Source organism: Cervus elaphus, chromosome 14 (assembly GCF_910594005.1).
Source record: "Cervus elaphus chromosome 14, mCerEla1.1, whole genome shotgun sequence".
NCBI classification, from domain to species: domain Eukaryota; kingdom Metazoa; phylum Chordata; class Mammalia; order Artiodactyla; family Cervidae; genus Cervus; species Cervus elaphus.
This window is the reverse complement of record NC_057828.1, coordinates 9431838-9454648: the sequence shown is the minus strand read 5'-3', so window position 1 is coordinate 9454648 and position 22811 is coordinate 9431838. Positions and strand designations below refer to the sequence as shown.

The window sequence follows — 22811 nt, the reverse complement described above, 5'->3', positions numbered from 1 at the left end:
GCAAGAATATACAGAAGAACTGTACAGAAAAGGATTTAATGACCCAGATAACCACGATGGTGTGATCACTCACCTGGGGCCAGAAATCCTGGAGTGTGAAGTCAAGTGGACATCACTACAAACAAAGCTAGTGGAGGTGGTGGGATTCCAGCTGAGCTATTTCAAATCCTAAAAGATGATGCTGTAAAAGCACTGCATTTAATATGCCAGCAAATTTGGAAAACTCAGCAGTGGCTATAGGACAGGGAAAGGTCAGTTTTTATCCCAGTCTCTAGAAGGGCAATGCCAAAGAATGTTCATACTACCACAACACAACTGGGCTCATTTCACATGTCGGCAAAGTCCTTCAAACTAAACTTCAACAACATGTGAACTGAGAACTTCGAGATGACCAAGCTAAATTTAGAAAGACGGCAGAACTAGAGATTAAATTGACAACATCCGTTGGATCATAGAAAAAGCAAAGGAATTGCAGAAACACTCTGCTTCATTGACTATACTAAAATCTTTGACTGTGTGGATCACAACAAACTGTGGGAAATTATTATAGAGATGGGAATACTTGACCACCTTACCTGCCTCCTGAGAAACCTGTATGCAGGTCAGGAAGCAACAGTTAGAACCAGAATGGAACAACAACCTGGTTCAATATTGGGAAAGGAGTATGTCAAGGTTGTATATTGTCACCCTGCTAGTTTAACATCATACAAAATACCAGACTGGAGGAAGCACAAGCTGGAATCAAGATTGCCAGGAAAAATACCAATAACCTCAGATACGCAGAGACATCACACTAATGGCAGAAGGCAAAGAGGAACTAAAGAGCCTCTTGATAATGGTGAAAGAGGAGATTGAAAAAGCTAGCTTAAAACCACATTCAAAAAATGAAGTTCATGGTATCGGGTTCCACCACTGGGTGGCAAAAGTGGGGAAAAAATGAAACAGTGACAGACTTCATTCTTTTCGGCTTCACAATCACTGTGGATGGTGACTGCAGCCATGAAATTAAAAGGCACTTGCTCCTTGGAAGAAAAGCTATAAAAACATTGACAGCATGTTAAGGAGCAGAGACATCACTTTACCAACAAAGGTTCATATTGTCAAAGTTATGGTTTTTCAAGCAGTCATGTATGGATGTGAATGTTTGACCACAAAGAAGTGACCACTTAGAAGTGATTCTAAGTACCAAAGAATTGATTTTTTTTTTCATTTATTTTTATTCAGTTCAGTTCAGTTCAGTCGCTCAGTCATGTCTGACTCTCTGCAACCCCATGAATCGCAACTTGCCAGGCCTCCCTGTCCATCACCAGCTCCCGGAGTTTACTCAAAACTCATGTCCATTGAGTCAGTGATGCTATCCAGCCATCTCACCCTCTGTTCCCTTCTCCTCCTGCAGAGTACTAGAGTTTCAGCTTCAGCATCAGTTCTTCCAATGATTTTGGAGGCTAATTACTTTACAATATTTTAGTGGTTTTTGCCATACATTGACATGAATCAGCCATGGATTTACATGTGTTCCCCATTGTGAAAACCCCTCCCACCTTCCTCCCCATCCCATCCCTCTGGGTCATCCCAATGCACCAGCCCTGAGCATTTGTCTCATGCATCCAACCTGGACTGATATTTTGAACTGTGGTGCTGGAGAAGACTCTTGAGAGTCCCTCAGTCTGCAAGGAGATTAAGCAGGTTAATCCTAAAAGAAATCAGTCCTGAATATTCATTGGAAGGACTGATGCTGAAGCTGAAGCTCCAGCATTTTGGCCACCTGATGAGAAGAGCTGACTCATTGGAAAAGACCCTGATGTTGGAAAAGTTTAAGGGCAGGAGGAGAAGGGACATCAGAGGATGAGATGGTTGGATGGCATGATCGACAGAATGGATGTGACTTTGAGCAAATTCCCGGAGTTAATGAAGGACAGGGAAGCCTGTCTTGCTACAATCCATGGGGTTGCAGAGTCAGAAAGAGTTGAGTGACTGAACAACACAACAGGAACTGACAGTGATGTATCTTGACATTAAGTTCTTTGGCTCCATTCCACTTGGAATTCACTGAGCAGTTTTAATATGTAGTTGTTGTTTTTGGTTAGTCGCTAAGTCATATACCCTATTTGAGAAATTATCAGCCATTATTTAAAAAAAATAATCTTGGAGTGTGTTTCCTCTACAATATACTTAGTTTCACTGTACATCAAAGTGAATCAACTACACATATACCTGTTCTTTTGGATATCCGTTCCATTTAAGCCATCAGAAAATGATGGCACAGGGAACTCAGTCATTTTTTTTTTTATCTCTTATTCTTTATTTTCATCTTCATGTTCAACAGTTCTTTGCTATCTTTCCACAGGTCCTTGAAGCCATGTCCATTTTCTTTTCAGTCTATTTTCAAAGTTAGGTAATATTTAAGCTTATTGATCCTTCTGCCATATGCAATATATTGTTGAGCCATGTGGTTTTCTGATAATCTATTTTCTGCTTCTACCAATTGGACTTGATTTTTAAAAGCCACCATCCAATGATTTCAATATTGTGTCATCTTAGTGTAGTTTCCTGTTGATTGCTTTTTCTCTTTTGAGGTTTACCTGGTCTTTGGTCTGATAAATGATTTTCAACTGTTATCAGACACTTGAGCTTTTATATCTTGAGACTAAGGATGTTAGTGGACTCCTTCATTAATCAGGCCTCCATTACTGCCATGTAGGGTGCAAGTCCAAGGTTCCCACCTGGCCTCCTCTGACACCGGGAGAAAGGGCAGAGGTTTCTTCTTCACTCATTATGTGGGTGGAAATGTGGGCTGCTTACTTGGACCCTGTAGATCAAGGTGTGGAAAGGACTGGTCTGAGGTTTCTGCCATCATGTGTTTCTAGACTAAATCAGTGCAGTTCAGTCTCTCAGTCGTGTCTGACTCTTTGCAACCCCATGGACTGTAGCACACCAGGCATCCCCATCCATCACCAACTCCCAGAGCTTAACTAAACTCATGTCCATCAAGTTGGTGATGCCATCCTACCATCTCACCCTCTGTTTTCACCTTTTCCTTCCACCGTCAATCTTTCTCAGCATCAGGGTTTTCTCCAAAGAGTCAGTTATTTTCCAATGGTGGCCAAAGTATTGGAGCTTCAGCTTCATCATGAGTCCTTCCAATAAATTTTGAGGACTGATTTCCTTTGGGATTGACTGGTTCAATCTCCTTGCATTCCAAGGGACTCTCAAGAGTCTTCTTCAACACCACAGTTCAAAAGCATCAATTTTTCGGTGCTCAGCTTTCTTTATAGTCCAGCTCTCGCATCCATACATGACGACTGGAAAAATCATAACTTTCACTATGTGGAATTTTGTTGGCAAAGTAATCTCTCTGCTTTTTAATATGCTAGGTAGGTCATAAGTTTTTTCCAAGGGGCAAATGTCTTTTAATTTCATGGCTGCAGTCCATCTGTAGTGATTTTGGAGCCCCAAAAATAAAAAGTCTGTCACTGTTTCCACTGTTTCCCCATCTATTTGCTATGAAGTGATGGGACCAGATGCCATGACCTTAGTTCTCTGAATGTTGACTTTTAAGCTAAATTTTTCACTTCCTCTTTCACTTTCATCAGGAGACTCTTTAGTTCTTCTTCACTTTCTGCCATAAGGGTGGTGTCATCTGCATATCTGAGGTTCTTGATATTTCTCCTGACAATATTGATTCCAGCTTGTGTTTCATCCAGCTTGGAATTTTGCACGATGTACTCTGCATATAAGTAAGTAAGCAGTTGACACTATACAGCCTTGCTGTATTCCTTTCCTGATTTGGAACCAGTTTGTTCTTCCATGTCTGATTCTAACTGTGGCTTCTTGACCTGCATGCAGATTTCTCAGGAGGCAGGTCAGGTGTCACTGTCTATTTAATTTCCACAGTTTGTTGTGATCCACACAGTCAAAGGCTCTGGTGTAGTCAATAAAGTAGAAGTGGATTTTTTGTGTGTGTGTGTAACTCTCTTGCTTTTTTGATGATCTATCAGATGTTGGCAATTTGAACTCTGGTTCCTCTGCCTTTTCTAAATCCAACTTGAACATCAGGAATTTCATGGGTCACATGCTGTTGAAGCCTAGCTTGGCGAAGTTTGAGCATTACTTGACTAGCATGTTCAGTTCAGTTCAGTTCAGTTGCTCAGTCGTGTCCGACTCTTTGCAACCCCATGAATCACAGCATGCCAGACCTCCCTGTCCAAATAGAACTCCCGAAGTTTACTCAAAACTCATGTCCATCAAGTCAGCGATGCTATCCAGCCATCTCATCCTCTGTCATTCCCTTCTCCTCCTGCCCCGAATCCCTCCCAGCATCAGGGTCTTTTCCAATTAGTCAATTCTTTCCATGCTTGCGTGTTAGATGAATGCAATTGTAGAGTAGTTAGAACATTCTTTGGAATTGGAATGAAAACTGACATTTTGCAGACCTGTGGTCACTGCTGAATTTGCTGGCATATTGAGTACAGCACTTAAAGAGCATCATCTTTTAGGATTTGAAATAGTTCAACTGGAATACCATCACCTCCACTAGCATTGTTCGTAGTGATGCTTCCTAAGGCCTACTTGACTTTGTATTCTAGGATGTCTGGCTCTAGATGAGTGATCACAGATTCGTGGTTATCTGGGCCATGAAGATCTTTTCTGTATAGTTCTGTGTATTCTTGCCACCTCTTCTTAATATCTCCTACTTCTGTTATGTCCATAAAATTTTTGGCCTTTATAGTGACCATCATTGCATGAAATGTCCTTGGTATCTCTAATTCTCTTCAAGAGATCTCTAGTCTTTCCCATTCTATTGTTTTCCTCTGTTTCTTTGCACTGATCACTGAGGATGGTTTTCTTATCTCTCCTTGCTATTTTGGAAGTCTGCATTCAAATGGTTTTACCTTTCCTTTTCTCTTTTGCCTTTAGCATCTCTTCTTTTCTCAGCTCTTTGTAAGGCCTCCTGAGGCAACCATTTTGCCTTTTTACATTTCTTTTTATTTAGGATGGTTTTGATCCCTTCCTCCTGTGCAAAGTCAGGAACCACTGTCCATAATTGATCAGACCTTCTGTGTTATCAGATCTAATCCCTTGAACCTATTTGTGTCTTCCACTCTAATCCTAAGGGATTTGATTTAGGTCATGCCTGAATGGTCTAGTGGTTTTCATATCTTTCTTCAATTTAAGTATGAATTTGGCAACAAGGAGTTCATGATCTCAGCCACAGTCAGCTCCCAGTCGTGATTTTGCTGACTGTGGAGAGCTTCTCCTTCTTTGGCTGCAAAGAATATAATCAATCTGATTTTGTGTTGACCATCTGGTGATGTCCATGTGTAGAGTTTTCACTTGTGTTGTTGTAAGAGGGGGTTTGCTATGAGCAGTGTGTTCTCCTGGAAAAACTCTGTTACCCTTTGCTCTGCTTCATTTTATACTCTAACGCCAAATTTGCCTGTTACTCCAGGTATCTCTTGACTTCTCACTTTCACATCCCAGTCCACTCTAATAAAAAGGACGTCTTTTTGCATGTTAGTTCTAGAAGTCCTTGTACATCTTCAGAAAACCATTCCACTTCAGATTCTTCAGCATTACTATTCAGAGCATAGATGTGGATTACTGTGCTTGTCAATAGTTTGGCTTGGAAATGAATAACAATCATTGGTCATTTTTGAGATTGCATCCAAGCATTGCACTTCAGTCTGTTTTGTTGACTGTCATGGCTACTCCATTTCTTCTTATGGATTCTTGCTCACAGTAGTAGATATGCTGGTCATCTGAGTTAAATTCACCCATTCAAGTCTATTTTAGTTTGCTGATTTTTAAATGCCGATGACCACTCTGCCATCTCCTGTTTGACCACTTCCAATTTGCCTTGATTCAGGGACCTAACATTCCAGGTTTTGATTCAATATTGCTCTTTACAGCATCAGATTTACTTCCATCACCAGTGACACCCACATTTGGATGTTGTTTTTGCTTTTTCTCCATCTCTTCATTCTTTCAGGAATTATTTCTCCATTGATCTCCAGTAGCATATTGGGCACCTACTGACCTGGGGAGTTCATCTTTCAGTGTCCTATCTTTTTGCCTTTTCATACTGTTCATGGGGTTCTCAAGGCAAAAGTGCTGAAGTGATTTATGCCATTCCCTTCTCCGGTGGACCACTTTTTGTCAGAACTCTCCACCATGACCTGTCTGTCTTGAGTGGCCCTATACAGCATGTCCAGTGATTCACGGAGTTATACAAGGCTGTGGTCAATGTGATCAGATTGCTTAGTTTTCCGTGGCTGTGGTTTTCATTCTGTCTGCCCTGTGATGGATAAGGACAAGAGTCTTATGGAAGCTTCCTATTGGGAGTGACTGACTTAGGGGGAAACTGGGTCTTGGTCTGATGGAAGGCCATGCTCAGTAAATCTTTAGTCCAATTTTCTGTTGATGGGTGGGGCCATGTTCCCTCGCTCTTTCTGACCTGTGGCCACATATGGTGGAGATAAGGAAGATAATGGCGACCTCCTTCAAAAGGTCTTATGCGTGCACTGCTGCACTCAGTGCCCCCAAACCTGTAGCAGGCCACCACCAGCCCATGCCGCTACTGAAGACTCCTGGACACTGACGGACAAGTCTGGGTCAGTCTCTTGTGGGATCTGTGCTTCTTTCTCCTGGGTCCTGTTGGGCACACGGTTTTGCTTGTGCCCTCTGAGAGTCTGTTTCCACGTTCCTCTGTAATTTCTGGCAGCTCTATGGTGGAGTTAATTGCCACCTCCTCCAAAAAGGCTTATGCCAAACCCAGGTCTACTGCACCCAGAGTTCCTGCCCCTGTAGCAGTCCACTGCTCACACATACTTCTGCAGGAGACACTTAGACAGAGATCTGGCTTAGTCTCTGTGGCATCTCTGGGTCCTGGTGCACACAAGGTGTATTTCTAGACTAAGTCAGTATTGTGAGAACTGTTTGTGTCTTGCTAGGCTACTATCTTCTGGGCCTTTTCTTGAAGAGATCAACTGCTTCATGAGACTTTTTATCTTTCGGAACTTGTATTCTTTCTGGGTTGCAGTCTCAGGGACCTATTCAGGATTCATAGAAGGCAAAATGACAACCCCAAGGACTCTCATCATTGTAACTCTTTGAATCCCAAGCTCCCTAAGCAGATTGACTTACTCCTTATTTCACAGTCTCCTGTGTTGGCTTTTATAATATGGTCAGGACCTTTATTTGGCAGAAGGAATACTTAGCAGACAGTCTAAACACAAATATTTTTACCTCATCCTGTCCAGAAATGGAAGGCAAAATTTCCTTTCAGAGACACTGCAACATGTTGTATAAAAAGGTAATTTTTTTTTTATCTTAACTATCCATCTTTACAGCATATATTCTAAAAGAAAACATGTTTGAACATCAAGACACTGAAAAGCAGACATATTTGTTAAAGTACTATATGTGCTTCCACGGTGGTAAAATAAGGTCTTAAAAATGTGTATTTCTGATTAACTGATTAAAATTCCTTCTATAAATCATTTCTGTCATCAGAAATAATAAGTTTTGATATGACATATTTGGCTGGATTTTTATTTTATTCCTTTAAAACTGTAGGGGTGGTCTTTGAATAAAGCAAACGCCATTATTTTTTAGACCCTCAAGGAAAATGTGGGCCTCCTCCACCAATAGACAACGGAGACATTACCTCACTCCTGCAATCAGTATATCCTTCAGGAATGCTTGTTGAGTACCGGTGTCAGGCCTACTATGAACTTCGGGGAAACAGAAACGTAATATGTCGGAGTGGAGAGTGGTCAGAACCACCAAAATGCTTAGGTAAATGCTTTAAACTTCTCTTGAATCCTGGAATAATTTTTATACTCAGCATGATGTTTAACTGTTTATAATAGAGTTTTTCTGGATTAAATAACAATCATTCTGTTACATGCTTGACCATCAAGTATTAATATCTGTATATAGAAATAAAGTTAGAAAATTTCATGTTCGAGCAACAATGGCTCCTTTATGAAAGCTCTTCATATGACAACTGACATTATGGATCTTTCATTATAACATTTAATGATTACACTAAACAAAGTATCACATTCTTATAACATTAATTCTGTTAATATGATGATACCTACATTATACGTTTTCATTGTATTGGTTTGGCAAAGGTTTGAGGAAGAAGTTTTGAACCAAACTTCTTGAAACCCTGAAATTCTCTAGAAAATATTTGCATATTACTCAAAGGTTCATGTTTATTTTCTTTAACTTTAGAGGCATGTGTAATTTCAGAAGAAACAATGAGACAACATCACATACAGTTAAAATGGAAAGACGAGACAAAACTTTACTCTAAAACAGAAGATAGTATTGAATTTATGTGTCAACGTGGTTATCGTCAAGTGACACCACAACATACATTTCGAACAACTTGTCGGGAAGGAAAGGTGGTGTATCCTAGCTGTGGAAAATACATTGGCTAAATGCGTTTGTAAAATTGACATATGTACATGTATTCAGATTTCTCCTTATTAATTCAGTTCTGTTTATTTTATCAAGTATGTTTTAACTCATCTTGAATCATAAGTCAGATTTGTGTTAATTATTATGGGGACAATGCAATTGAGAGACAGGAGACCAATGAATCACTTCTTAAAAGTACCTCATTAAACTTGGCAAATCAAAATGTTATGTGTCCTGTTCTTGAGACATTTACAGCAAGGCATTAGATTCAATCACATCCATGCCTCCTTCCATCCATCAGTTTCCTAACTTTCTTAAAGCTTTCTCCGATACTTCTGAGGCTTTCTGAAACTCTGTTTTAGAATACATGGGGAAAAGAGTGTGGAAAGAAATGGAAAAATTCAAAATATTGATAATATCACTTAACAAACATATAAAAGCAAACTATGTCATACTTCTGTCAGTAATTAAATATCAGTAGTTTATCTTACCTTTGCTCATCTATCAATAAGTGAATAAACCAAAAATGATGAAATACATAATATTTTCAGTTCAGTTCAGTCACTCCGTCATGTCTGACTCTCTGTGATCCCATGCACTGCAGCATGCCAGGCCTCCCTGTCCATCAGCAACTCCTGGAGCTTACTCAGACTCATGTCCATTGAGTCAGTGATGCCACCCAACCATCTCATGCTCTGTCGTCCCCTTCTCTTTCCTCTTTCAAATTTTCCCAGCATCAGGGTCTTTTCAGATGAGTCAGCTCTTCACATCAGGTGGCCAATATGTTGGAGTTTCAGCTTCAGCATCAGTCCTCCCAGTGAACATTCAGGACAGATTTCCTTTATGCTGGACTGGTGGATCGCATATTATTTTATAAGATGTTTATCAAAGTACACACAATAATTCAAATAAAGAACAGTGAGAATCACATTGCATAACTACTATAACATGGCATATAAGTGATTAAAAACTTCAACATTAAATATAAACGCACACACATAAAGACACTCTGCTTTAAGTACTGAATAATTTTTTATTGAAAAATATTGGCAAGAAAAGAAAATATTTAGTATAGCTAGAGTTGAATTCGCAGATAATAGGTGTAAAATGTGTTTAACTTCTTTTTACTTACATGAATTCTTGAATTTTTCTGTCTTTAATGTATATCAACTTTGAACCACAAAATATTTTCTAAAATAAAGAAACATGTAAAGTGACACAACATGAGCTTTAGAGATCGATTTGGTAATGAACTCCAGGTCTAGTAACTTTTTCCTGATTTGGCTTGTACACAGCATTTTAGAAACCTTCACCACCAGTCTGAAATGTGGTTTTTATGTGCATACATTTTAAACAGCATATTAAGCTTAAATCAGTTAACTATAAACATGTTAAATTTCTAAATATCATAAAAATTTTATTATTAAAACAAAGCTATAGTTAATTAAGCTAAAATATTTAAGGTGATATCTTATTACTTTGTACTGCATCAAGTCAAGTGACCTTCTTAGTCTAAGAAGCATGGCCATCATCATTGGTGCTAATTGATTTAAATCTGAATTGCTAGTAACAGTTGGTTTTCTCACCCTTAAATGAAATTGTTACAGTTGACAAGTTATCTTTGCTGTAAATGTTAATATTTTTGTAGATATTATTTCTCCAAAATTTTCAACTAATGGTTGCAGAATCTATTTATGACCTGAGGCTGCAAGCAGTTATTTCACTGTTGTCTAGAAAATGGTGATTTTTAAAGATCAGTTCTATCATTTTTCTGCAGTTATTGTCATTCTGTGTAAAGATGAGGGTTAATTTATAGACTCTGTTCATAATCAACTTTCACCTAAGAAGTTTTAGCAAATCTTTAAAATAATTTGTTTTTAAATAATTTTTAAATTGACATATAGTTGATTTACAACAGTTTCAGGTGTATAACACAGAGATCCACAATTTTTAAAGATTATGCTGCATTTAGAGTTATTGTGAAATGTTGGTCATACTTCCTGTGTTGTATGGTATGTCCTTGGAGCTTCTTTATTTTATACGTAATAGTTAATACCTCTTAATCAAATAGGTCTTCTTGTCCCTCCCTGGTTCCCTCTGCCCACTGGCAACCACTTGCTTGTTATCTGTATCTATGAGTCTGTTTCTGTTTTGTTATATTCATTAATTTTCTTTATTTTTTAGGTTCCACATATAAGGGATATCATACTGTACTTGTATTTCCCTGTATGACAAATTTCACAAAGAATAATACCTTCCAAGTCTATTCATGTTGTTTAAAATGGCAAAATTTCATTCTTATCTATAGTTACTTGGCCCTTAGTGTGTGTGTGTGTATACACAAACATACTTAATGCAGTGGTTTTGGGTAAATCTACTATAAAGATAAGAAAAGCATTATATGTTTTTTCATTGTAGTCCTGGTTATTGAAGTTAAGCTAGAGAATAGAAGATTTAACTTTGAGTCATGTTGACCCAAATTGATCTGTTTACACTGAGTAAGGAGTATTAATTTCCTAGCTGAGATGCTTTTGACTAAGCATATTTGAAGACTTTGTTTTTAAAAAGTAGAAAAAGAGCTGTGAAGTCTAACGTATTCCACATGAATCTAGTGTGCAGGGGTGGGAGGTAAAACAGTGGAATTATTTTACAATTGCCCCCACTATTTCAGAAAGCTAGTTACAAAAAAAAATTATTAAAATTTTCTTTAGTCTTTTCTCAGTTGTACTAAGACATCTAATATTTTTGGAAAACACACAGTGAAAAAATATGTATCTATAAATATGTACCTCTAGGGTATGAAGTTAAGTGAAAGCATCATCACTTGCGGTACTAAAGAATAGGCAATGGTCTGGCACCTTAAATAAGTACTAGAGAGGAGAATCTAGACATATTTTGTAAGTCTGCAATGTGAAACACCAGGAGAAAAAGGAATACATACAAGATATACAAGATGGCAAATATGGAAAAAATAATGAAGAGTGAGTCTAAGGAAGTAACCTGGACAGTAAGAACGCAAATTATTTTTTCAATCTCAGTGAAAGGTTATGATTTTCTAAGCTAAAAATGAGATAAGCATGTACTATGTTTGGATCATTTCTTGCAAATATGAGAATCTTGAACAAATCTCAGACTTATTTTTTATTTTAAAAATAAATTTTATTGGAATATAGTTGATTTATAATGTGTAATTTCAGATGCATTGCAAAGTGAATCAGTTAAAGATATACACTTTTTTTAAAGGTTCTTTTCCCATATAGGCTATCACAGAGTATGGAGTAGAGTTCCCTGTGTTACGTGGTAGGTCCTTATTTGTTGTCTGTTTTATATATAGTAGTCTGTATATGTCAAACTTCTTCTACTTTTTTTTTTTTAATTAAAGAATTATGAACAGATATTACACACAGTCAATTCTGTTGGGAGGAAGTGGCGTTATCATCATACTAAAATGCAAATGATAAATTATACAGCCCAAGTCTAATATCAAGAAGGCAATTTAGGTTTATACTAATGCGTTATGAGAAGACAATCTTTTAAATACATCAAGAATATTTAAGTGTAAGATCTTTTAGTAATCAAGGAAATATATAGAACAAAATAAAATGGTTTCAGAATCACTCTTAAAAATAATTATTTTTAATGAGCAATTCACAAACACAAAATTAAAAAACAAAACTCACAATACAATGTTCAAACAGCTGATATCAAATTTTTACAAAATGTGTAGTACACAGGGTTGACAGAAAAATGCCATGTTCATTTTTAAATTTTGATATTTGTTATTTGCAGTTATTTTATTAAAAATAAATTACTTTTAGAGTTACATAATTATTTTAAGTTAAATGGAAGAAATAAAACAAAGAAGTGTAGTTTTAACATATGAAAAATAAAATCTGACTTTACTCAGGTACTTTGCATACAATAAGCTTACACTTTTTTAGCACACAGTTCAAGAAATTTTGACAAATGTATACAATTGCATAAGAATCATCTAATCAAACTATAGGCAGTTGTGCATGCTAAGTCACTTCAGTCATGTCTGACTCTCTGAGACCCTATGGACTGTAGCCTGCCAGACTCCTCTGTCCATGGGATTCTCTAGGCAAGAATACTGGAGTGGGTTGGCATTACCTCCTCCAGGTGATCTTCCCCACCCAGAGATCAAACCTATGTCTCTTACATCTCCTGCATTGGCAGGCAGGCTCTTTACCACTAGCATCATCTGTTCAATAACCCCAAAAGAATCCTTTGCAGACAATCAGCTTCTTTGAATCCTAACCTCTAAGAACCATTAATTTGGCTTCTGTGACTGTAGTTTTGCCTTTTCTGAAATGAACAGCCCAAACCTGGGAATAAACAAGTGTCACTCAACTGGTGGGTGGATAGACCTTTGTTCTTATCAGCCAACTCTGTTAGTCCTATGTTTCACTACTAGAAGTAAAATTATTGAGATGTTATCCTTATTCACAGATCGTCCCTGAATAACAGCATCTCTATTTCAGGCTTGTGCTGTGTCCTGCTAAGTCACTTCAGTCATGTCTGACTCTCTGAGACCCCAGGGACCATAGCCTGACAGAGTCCTCTGTCCATGGGTTCCCAAGCAACAATATGGGAGTGGGTTGTGATTTCCTTCCCCAGGGGATTCTGCCAACCCGGGGATCAAACACCTGTCTTTTAAGTCTCCTGCATTGTCTTGCGGGTTTTTTACCACTAGCGCCACCTGGCATGTTGAAGTCCACAATGAGTCAGACATGCCTGAATGACTGAACTGACTGAACAGAGCGCTATCTGGGCTGAGAAGATTGGACTTCAAGTCGCATTTAAAGACACTTGCTCCTTGAAAGCAAGCTATTTAATTTCACATCAAGTTAAAAGACATTTGCTCCTGGGAAGAAAAATAGCAAACCTAGACAGCGTACTAAAAAGCAGAGACATTACTTTGCCAACAAAGGTCTGTACAGTCAAAGCTATGTTTTTTCCAGTAGCATGCAGAGATGTGAGAGCTGGACAATAAAAAAGGCTGAGTGCTGAAGAAGTGATGCCTTTGAACTGTTTGCTGGAGAAGACTCTTGAGAGTGCATTGGCCTGCAAGGAGAACAAACCAGTCCATCCTAAAAGAAATCAACCCTGAATATTCACTGGAACTACTGACGCTGAAGCTGAAGTTACAATGTTTTGCCCATCTGATGTGAAGAATCGACTCATTAGAAAAGACCTTGATACTGGGAAAGATTGAAGACAGGAGGAGAAGGGTACAACAGAAGATGAGATGGTTGGATGATATCACTGTCTCAATGGGCTTGAGTTTGAGCAAACTCTGGGATATAGTGAAGAACAGGGAAGCCCAGCATGCTACAGTCCATGGGGTCACAAAGAGTCTGATAGGACTGAGCAACTCAACAACAACAAGTCAAATGCCTAATTTCTTAAGCAAAGGATAGTCTCTCCTCACTGCCAGCTTGCTTAGTGAGTACACTCTGTGGGTAGGCTGAGAAATTTCAAATTATCTCCTCCTCCATTGACTCCCTAATGACTGATGGTTCATTCTTCAATTTACAACTTATGTATTTTACTGCAAGCAGCAAGAAGAAATTACATGAATCTTCCCTAATTGGGTTGCCAATCTCCTGAACTAAATATCCAATTTCACCTTGGATATTTTGTATAGTGGTTAATTTTGTGTTAACTTGGCCAGACTATAATACTCAGGTGCTTGGTCAAATTACCAGTTTGGCTGTTTCTCTGAATCCATCTTAAAGATATGATTACCATTCACTCTCAGAATTTGAATAAAGTAAATTACATTTCAGAATGAGAGAGTCATTCCCTAGGCAAGTTGATAGGAAGTCTAGGGGTCGCCAAGGAGAGAGGGGTCTTGAATTCTCAAGGACGAAGAAAGGACAAACCTTTTTGTCCTTCTACATTCCTTAGGATTATATAACAATAATGTATCCTGCTAGAGGACAGCCTCTGGAAAAAACCTTCTGGCTAATCCTGTTATTTTAAGGTGTAAATTATGGGAGTAGGTCTAGTGAGGTTTTAAGAACCTCCAGACATTCTTTTGATTCACTGCAATAACTAATTAGAGAGCATATAATTCCATTGCTAACACTAGCAAAGGGGTACTCTTTCTGCCCCCTTCTGATGCCTAAGTCAGAAGCTTTCTCTATTTCCTTTATACTTTAATAAAACTTCATTACACAAAAGCTCTGAGTGATCAAGCCTCGTCTCTGGCCCCGGAATGAATTCTTCTCCTCCAGAGGCCAATAATCCTGGCATCTTTGTTTGGTTCAGCAACAACACTTCAATAACATGGGTGTATTTCATCCATTCTGTTGAAAGTTTTAAGGGAAAACCCTGAGCTCCATCCAGGAAAAAGCAACTCTGCTTCTCAAGGCCTTCAAATTAAAAACTTAAACACTCATCCTTCCTGCATTTTCCAGGTTTCCACCTACCCTACAGTTTTCAGACCTAACGGTCTTCACAATCACATGAGCCAGTACCCTAAAACAGATCTCAATCTGTGTGTGTGTGTCTGTGTGTGTGTTGGGGAGTTAAGGAACTCTATATTTTCTGCTCAAATTTGCTGTGAACCTAAAACTGATTAAAACATAGAGTTTATTTTCTAGTGAAGCAATTGTACAATTAATTGCATGATTTCCTAATCTATGCTCCACAATATTCTTCTTTATTTTAGTGTTAGAAAATCACAATTTGTATCTAGAGATATGACTTCCTAGTAAGGATTATGTTTCTAGCTTCCCTTGAAGTTTGTAGCCTCAGGAATACCTAGTGGTAAGATTATTGCCTAAGAAAACATCAAGTTAAGAAAAACTAAGTTTTAGTAACAACTGAATGTTTGTCATATACTATATTTCAAGATATTGTATAATTAATATGTGCAATCTTCACAAAGGTCCTTAATACTGGACATGGTGGTGATTTAATTGCTAAGTCATGTCTGACTCTTGCAACTCTATGGACTGTAGAATGCCAAGCTACTGTCCATGGGATTCTCCAGGCAAGAATACTGGAGAGGGATGCCATTTCCCTCTCCAGGGTATCTTCCGAACCTGGGAACTGAACCTGGATCTCCTACATTGCAGGCAGATTCTTTACTGAGTGAGCTATGAGGGAAGACCATAGAAAGGGAAGCTCATATACTGAGTATATGATTGTAGATATTTCACAGATGAAATAGAAGCCACACAACTCATAGTGTATCACTGAAGACCTCACATCTATCCCATTGTTATGCCAAAACTTAAATTCGTATTTGTCTGTCTCTAAATACTGTGCCAATAACAAAAAATGTTATACTACTTCTTAAATGTACAGGATATTTTATATAGAATTCTACACAATTTTATATAATACAGCAATACATGAAAAGAAGCAGAAAAAATGGCGGAGGAGTAAGAAGGGTAGATTGCCAGCTTCCCCACAAACACATCAAAAACTCATCAAGATATTGAACAACTCTTACAAAGCAGGCTCTAGGAGACAGCAGAAGACCCCAGGCCTCCAAGGTGGCAAGCTAAGCTCCCTGGAAAGGTAGGACAAAAGACAAGACATAAAAGGTCAAAAGAAGAGATGGAGAATTTCAGGATGGGGGCTTGTGCCCGAGACAGGGTGGGAGTCGTGAAGGAGGAAGAGTTTCCATGCATTAGGAAGCTCCTTCACAGGCGGGACCAAGGAAGGCCTGAGGAATCTCAGAGAGCTGGGTAAAGTGGGGGTGTAGAGGGCAAAATACAGAGAGAGCTAAATTTTTAGTCCATAAGCAACTCGTGGACCTCGACGCCGGCCAGAGGGCAGGCTCAGGGAGCCAAGAAAAGCATCCTCAGGCTCTGCCTAGGAAGCTTTGGCCTGAAGCACAGAGCAGGACTTGAAAGAGGAAGCACCAGCAGAGATTCCAGGGGCGACTAGGGCGCTGGTGGCAACGCGGAGTTGTTGAGATAGCCGCTTTGACAGGTACAGAAATAGATGTGTCTAACACTGCCAAAGCAGTGAGTTGCCCAAAGTCATACTGAACCCATAGACACCCCAAAACCTACTGCTGGACCCTGCACTGCCCTTCAGAGAGATGAGATCCAGCTCCATCAACCAGAACACAGGAATCAAATGTCCCTAACCATCACAGGACATTATTAACCACATTCACGGGGGGTTGACTCTAAATCTAAGAGGAAATAAGACCATGAGAACTTTTTTCTTTCTCTTTCTTTTGAACCACAATGTTTATTCCCCTTGAATACTTTTTATCTTTATGTTAGCCTTTTGAGGTGCTGTGCATTTTTCCTCATTTTTTTCTTGCTAAAAATTAGTTTTTAATTTTTTTCTTCCTTTCTTTGTGATTTTTTTTAAAATTTGCTTTTGTTTTGTCTGACTGTTTTTCTTATCATTCTTTGCCTGCTGTAGCTATTCCTAAATATATATATAGGAATATATATTATATATATGTATATATAAAGATTTTTTTCACATACATCTATTTATCTTTGCTTTTCTATTTTTTACCTTTTCTTTGACACCTTCCTTTTCTCTTTTCTCTCACTTCTCTTTTTTTGTTGTCATTATTTATTTTTTCACCTTGTAGGTTTTATTGTTATGTTTTCTTTGTTGTATTCCCCAGTTGGCACTCTGCTCAGGCTCAGATTTCTGGATTGTTATTTAGTTCTGTTTTTAATTGGTCAATATCATTTTTGCTTTCCTTTGCTCACCAAGTCAATCTCTGTTATTCTCTTTGAAATACTTTGGTTATATTTGTGTGCATGTAAATGTGTGTATATACCCCATTCTTTTTGTGATTACCTGCCTGGTCTTATCTTTGCCATATATCTGGATTCATCTTTTATTTCATGTCATGTCTTGCCTCTTGTTTGGTGTGTTTTATTTAACTCCCTTTAATCCTGTAACAAATGACTTATGGAGTCTTGGTCCCCCTTCCAAGGATTGTTTCTGAACCACTGAGGTGGGGGCATTGAGTCCAAGATCCGAAACTGCTAGAAAAGTAACCCCCTCCCCACAGATTAATTAATGAAAAGTCCACGAAAGCCTAGAATTGTACACAGAGCCTGGAATCACCAAGCTGCCAATGGCGTACACTGCAGAACACTTTACACAAACAACAGGCAAGACAAAAGCAGAAAAACAAGCATCAGCAGACAGGATTCCCACAGACGCTCCAGAATATGCCACCTCACACAGCTGTGCCCATCAGGGAAAGCAAAAACCAAAAAACAAAACTCACCTCCTCCACTACAACAAGGCTCAAATTGCCCCAACAAGAAATCAACACAAACCACTGAAGCAACCTTTCCCTCTGAGAGAAAAAAAAAAGAAAGAAAGAAGAGATAAAACCCCAAAGTCTGGGAAAGGAGGCTTCAAATGGACTAAGTTAGAAAAAAAGGAAAAGAGAGAAATAAAGCACAAATGAAGAAACAAGGTAGAAACTCAAAAGACCAAATAAACAAAGAGGAAATAAGCAAACTTTCTAAAAGATAATTCAGAATAATGATAGTGAAGATCTTCCAAATCATCAAAAGAAGGATAGAGAAAATGCAAGAAACAATTAACACAATACAATTACCAAGGGCCTAGAAGAAATGAAGAATAAACAAAGAGAGATGAATAACATAATTGTTTTCTATAAGGAACTGACACTAGAGTAACTGAGGCAGAAGAATGAACAAGAGAGTAGAAGATAGAATGGCAGAAATAACTGTTGAAAAGTAAGGAAAAAAGAATGAAGAGAAGAAATCTATGACTACATTAAACTCACAAACATTCGAGTTATAGGGTTCCCAGAAGAAAGACAGAAATAGAAATGCACTGAGAAAATTTTTGAGATTATAGTTGAAAATTTCCTCAACATGGGAAAGGAAATAGTCAGTCAAGTCAAGAAGCACAGAGTCCAATACAGGATAAACCCAAGGAGAAACATGTGGGGACACATACTAATCAAGCTAACAGATATTAAACACAAAGATACTCTATTAAAAGCACCAAGAGAAAAGAAGTAACATACAATGGGAAGCCCATACAGTTAATAGATCTTTCAGCAGAAACTCTGCAAGCCAGAAGGTAATGTCAGGATATATTTAAAATACTGAAAGAAAAAAAAAAATCTACAACCAAGCCTACCCTATCCAGTAAAGATCTCATTCAAAATTGATGGAAAAATCAAAAGCTTCACAGAAAAGCAACATTGGAGAGACTTTAGGCCCCCAAACCGGCGTCACAGCAAACAGTACAGGGAGTTCCACAGGCAGGAATGCAGGAGAACGGAGAGGGCTGCAGCAGCCCCAGCACTGAGAGACGTCACGAGACACACACGTCAGCAGTTACTCTACACACAACTGGGTTCAGTGCTCCCACCAAAGGATACAGACCGGCTGCTTAGACACAAAACAAGACCCATACATTTGCTGCCTGCAAGGGACCCACTTCAGACCTAGAGACACATGCAGACTGAAAATAACAGGATGGAAACTGATATACCATGCAAGTGGAAATCAAAAGCAGCCAGAGCGGCAATTCTCATTTCAGATATAATACACTTTGAAGAATATTTCAATGCTATTCTCTCAGAACATCCCACCCTCGCCTTCTCCTAAGTACTGTGCCAAATACTTTAAAAAAAATAAATAAAGAATATTGTAAGAGATAAAAAAGGACTCTACATAATAGTAAAGGGATCAATTCAAAAATAAGATATAAGACTTGTAAATATCAATGAATCTAACATAGAAGCACCTCCTTGCATAAGGCAAATACTAACAGACATAAAAATGGAGATCGAGAATAGCACAATAATAACAGGTGACTTGAACATCACACTTACACCAGTGATCATCAAAAACAGAAAATCAATAAGGAAACACAAGTCTTAAATGAAACATTAGCCCTCTTGGATTAGTTGATATCTTCAGAACTTTCCATCCAAAAATGCAGAAGAATACACTTTCTTTTCAGGTACACATGGAACCTTCATTCTCCATGATAGACCACAGCTTGGGCCACAAATCATGCCTCAGTAAATTTAAGAAAATGGAAATCATACCAAGCATCTTCTCTGACCACAGTGCTATGAGACTAGACATCAATGACAGGGAAAGAACTGTAAAAAACACAAACACAAGGAGAATAAGCAATACATTTCTAAATAATAAAGAGGTTACTGAAAAGATCAGAAGGGAAATCAAAAGATTCATAGAAAGAAATGAGAACAAAAACACAATGACACAAAACCTATGGGATGCAGCAAAGCAGCTCTAAGAGGGAAGTTTATAGCAATACAATGCTACTTGAAGAAACAAGAAAATCATAAACAGACAACCTAACTCTACACCTAAACCAGCTAATAAAAGAACAACAACAGCAACAACAAAACCCAAAATTAGTACAAGGAAGTAAATCATAAAGATCAGAGCAGAAATAAGTGAAAAAGAAATGAAGAAAATGATTGTAAAGATTAATAACTAAAAGTTGGTTCTTTGAGAAGACAAACAACATTGACAAACCATTAGCCAGACTCTCAAGAAAAAAAAGGGAGAAAAATCAAATCAGCAAAAGTAGGAATGAGAAAGGAGAGGTCACAACAGACAATGCAGAAATACAAAAGATCATAAGAGACTAATATGAGCAACTGTGTGCTAGTAATGCAGACAAACGAGAAAATGGACAGATTTTTAGCAAAGTTCAACCTCCTTCAATTCAAGACTGAACCAGGAATAAATAGATATTATGAACAAGCCAAATAGAAACACTGAAGTCGAAGCTGTGATCAAAAATCTCTCCAAAAACAAAAGCCCAGGGCCAGATGTCTTCACAGGTGAATTCCATCACCAGTGTATTTAGACAAAAGCTAATACCCATCCTTGTAAAACCTTTCCTAAAATTTGCAGAGAAAAAAGCACTTCCAAACTCATTCTATGAGACCAAAATCACAGTGATGCCAATACCAGATATAGATGTGACAAAAAAAAAAAAAGAAAATTATAGGCCAATATCACTGATGAACAGAGGTGCAAAAATCCTCAATAAAATCATAGCAAACAATTCAGAACACAATACAAACATCCTGCATTATGATCAATTTGAGTTTATCCAAGGATGCAAGATTCTTGGATATACACAAGTCAATTAATGATACACCATGTTAACAAATTGAAAGCTAAAATCATATGATAATTTCAATATATGCAGAAAAAGTTTTTGACAAAATTCGGGCCCCATTTATGATTAAAAAAAAAAAAAACTCTTCAAAATGGGCATAGAAGGAACCTACCATAACATAATAAAGGGCATATTCAACAAACCCACAGCAAACATTATTCTCAATGTTGAGAAACTGAAAGCAATCCCTCTAAGATCAGGAACAAGAAAAAGGTGCCTAGTCATGCCACTAATATTCAACATAGTTTTGGAAGTCCTAGCTACAGCAATCAGAGAAGAGATAGAAATAAAAGAAATCCAAATTGGAAAGGAAGAAGTAAAACTCTCACCATTTACATTAACATGATAGTATACATAGAAACACATGGCTTTTGAACTCTGGTGTTGGAGAAGACTCTTGAGAGTCCGTTGGACTGCAAGGAGATCCAACCAGTCCCTCTTAAAGGAGATCAGTCCTGGGTGTTCATTGGAAGGACTGATGCTAAAGCTGAAACTGCAGTACTTTGGTCACCTGATGCAAAGAGCTGACTCATTGGAAAAGACCCTGATGCAGGGAAAGATTGAGGGCAGGAGGAGAAGGGGACTATAGAGGATGAGATGGTTGGATGGCATCACTGACTCAATGGACATGAGTTTGGGTGGTGTCTGGGAGGTGGTGATGGACAGGGAGGCCTGGTGTGCTGCGGTTCATGGGGTTGCAAAGAGTTGGACACGACTGAGCTACTGAACCGAACTGATCTGATACATAGTAAACCATAAAAATACTCTCAGAACATTGCTAGAAATTGTCAGTGAATTTAGTAAAATCACAGGATAAAAAAAATAATACACAGAAATCACTTGTATTTTTATGTAATAAAAAGAAAAATCAGAAAGAGAAATTAAGGTGTCAATCCCATTTACCATTGCAACAAAATGAATAAAATACCTAGGAATAAGCTTACCTATGGAGAAAAAAGAACTATATACAGAAAATTATGAGACACAGATGAAAGAAATGAAAGATGACATAAAAGATGGAGGGATAGTCCATGCTCCAAGGTTGAAAAAATCAATATCATGAAAATGACTGCACTACCCAAACCAATCTACAGATTGAATGCAATATCAAATTACCGATTGCATTTTTCACAGAACTAGAACAATAAATTTCACAATTTGTATGGAGACACAGAAGATCCCAAATAGCCAAAGCAATTCTAAGAAAGAAGAATGGATCTGGAGGAATCAACTTATCTGATTTCAGACTATACTACAATCTATAGTCATCCAGAGAGCATGGCACTGGCACAAAAGCAGAAGTATAGACCAATGGAGCAAGATAGAAAGCCAAGAGATAAACCCATACATCCATGGCACCTTATCTCTGAGAAAGGAGGCAAGAATATACAATGGGGAAAATACAATCTCTCCAATAACTGATGCTGGACGAACTGAACAGTGATGTGCAAAAGAATGAAATTAGAACACTTCATAACTCCATACACAAAGATAAACACAAAATGGATTAAAAACTAAATGTAAGACCAGGAAGTATAAAACTCTTAGAAGAACACATAGGCAGAATACCACATGGCATAAAACATAGCAAGATCCTGTATAACTCATCTCCTAAAATAATGGAAATAAAACCAAAATAAATAAGTGGGACCTAATTAAACTTAAAAGCTTTTGCACAGCAAAGGAAACTATAAACAAAGTGAAAGACAACCCTCAGGATGGAACAAAATAATAGCAAATGAAACAGCTGATAAAGTATTAATTTCCAAAATATGGGAGCAGCTCATACAACTCAATGCCCGAAAAACCAGCAAGCCCATCAGAAAGTGGGCAAAAGACCTAAGCAGACATTTCTCCAAAGAAGACCTACAGATGGCTAAAAAATCCATGAACATCACTCATTACAGACATGCTAATCAAAACTACTATGAGATATCACCTCACTCCAGACCGAATGGCCATAATCAAAAAATTCACAAACAGCAAGTGTTGAAGAGGGTCTGTGGAAAGGGAAACTTCTGCACTTCTGGTGGGAATGTAAATTGATACAGCCACTGTGGAAGATAGTATGGACATTCCTTAAAAGAAAACAAGGAATAAAATCAACCTATGACCTAGCAATACCACTTCTGGGCATATACCCTGAGGAAACCAAAACTGAAAAAGACACCTGTACCCCAGTGTTCATTGTAGCACTATTTACG

The 22811-nt window shown here is 38.0% G+C and overlaps 1 protein-coding gene across 3 annotated transcripts in view; it reads left to right on the top strand.

The window, feature by feature from the left end:
* The window catches only part of LOC122707784 (complement factor H), a 192174-nt gene that overhangs the window by 96759 nt on the left and 72604 nt on the right, over positions 1-22811 (top strand). Inside the window, exons 21-22 of one of the 3 annotated variants that reach the window (XM_043923644.1) lie at positions 7615-7797; positions 11106-11108. The exons of 1 other annotated variant lie outside the window; for it this stretch is intronic. In XM_043923644.1, coding sequence (XP_043779579.1) covers positions 7615-7797; positions 11106-11108 — 186 coding nt within the window. Of the gene's footprint in view, positions 1-7614; positions 7798-8241; positions 8654-11105; positions 11109-22811 lie in introns of those variants that run through there. One more of the 3 variants, XM_043923639.1, reaches the window with a different exon arrangement.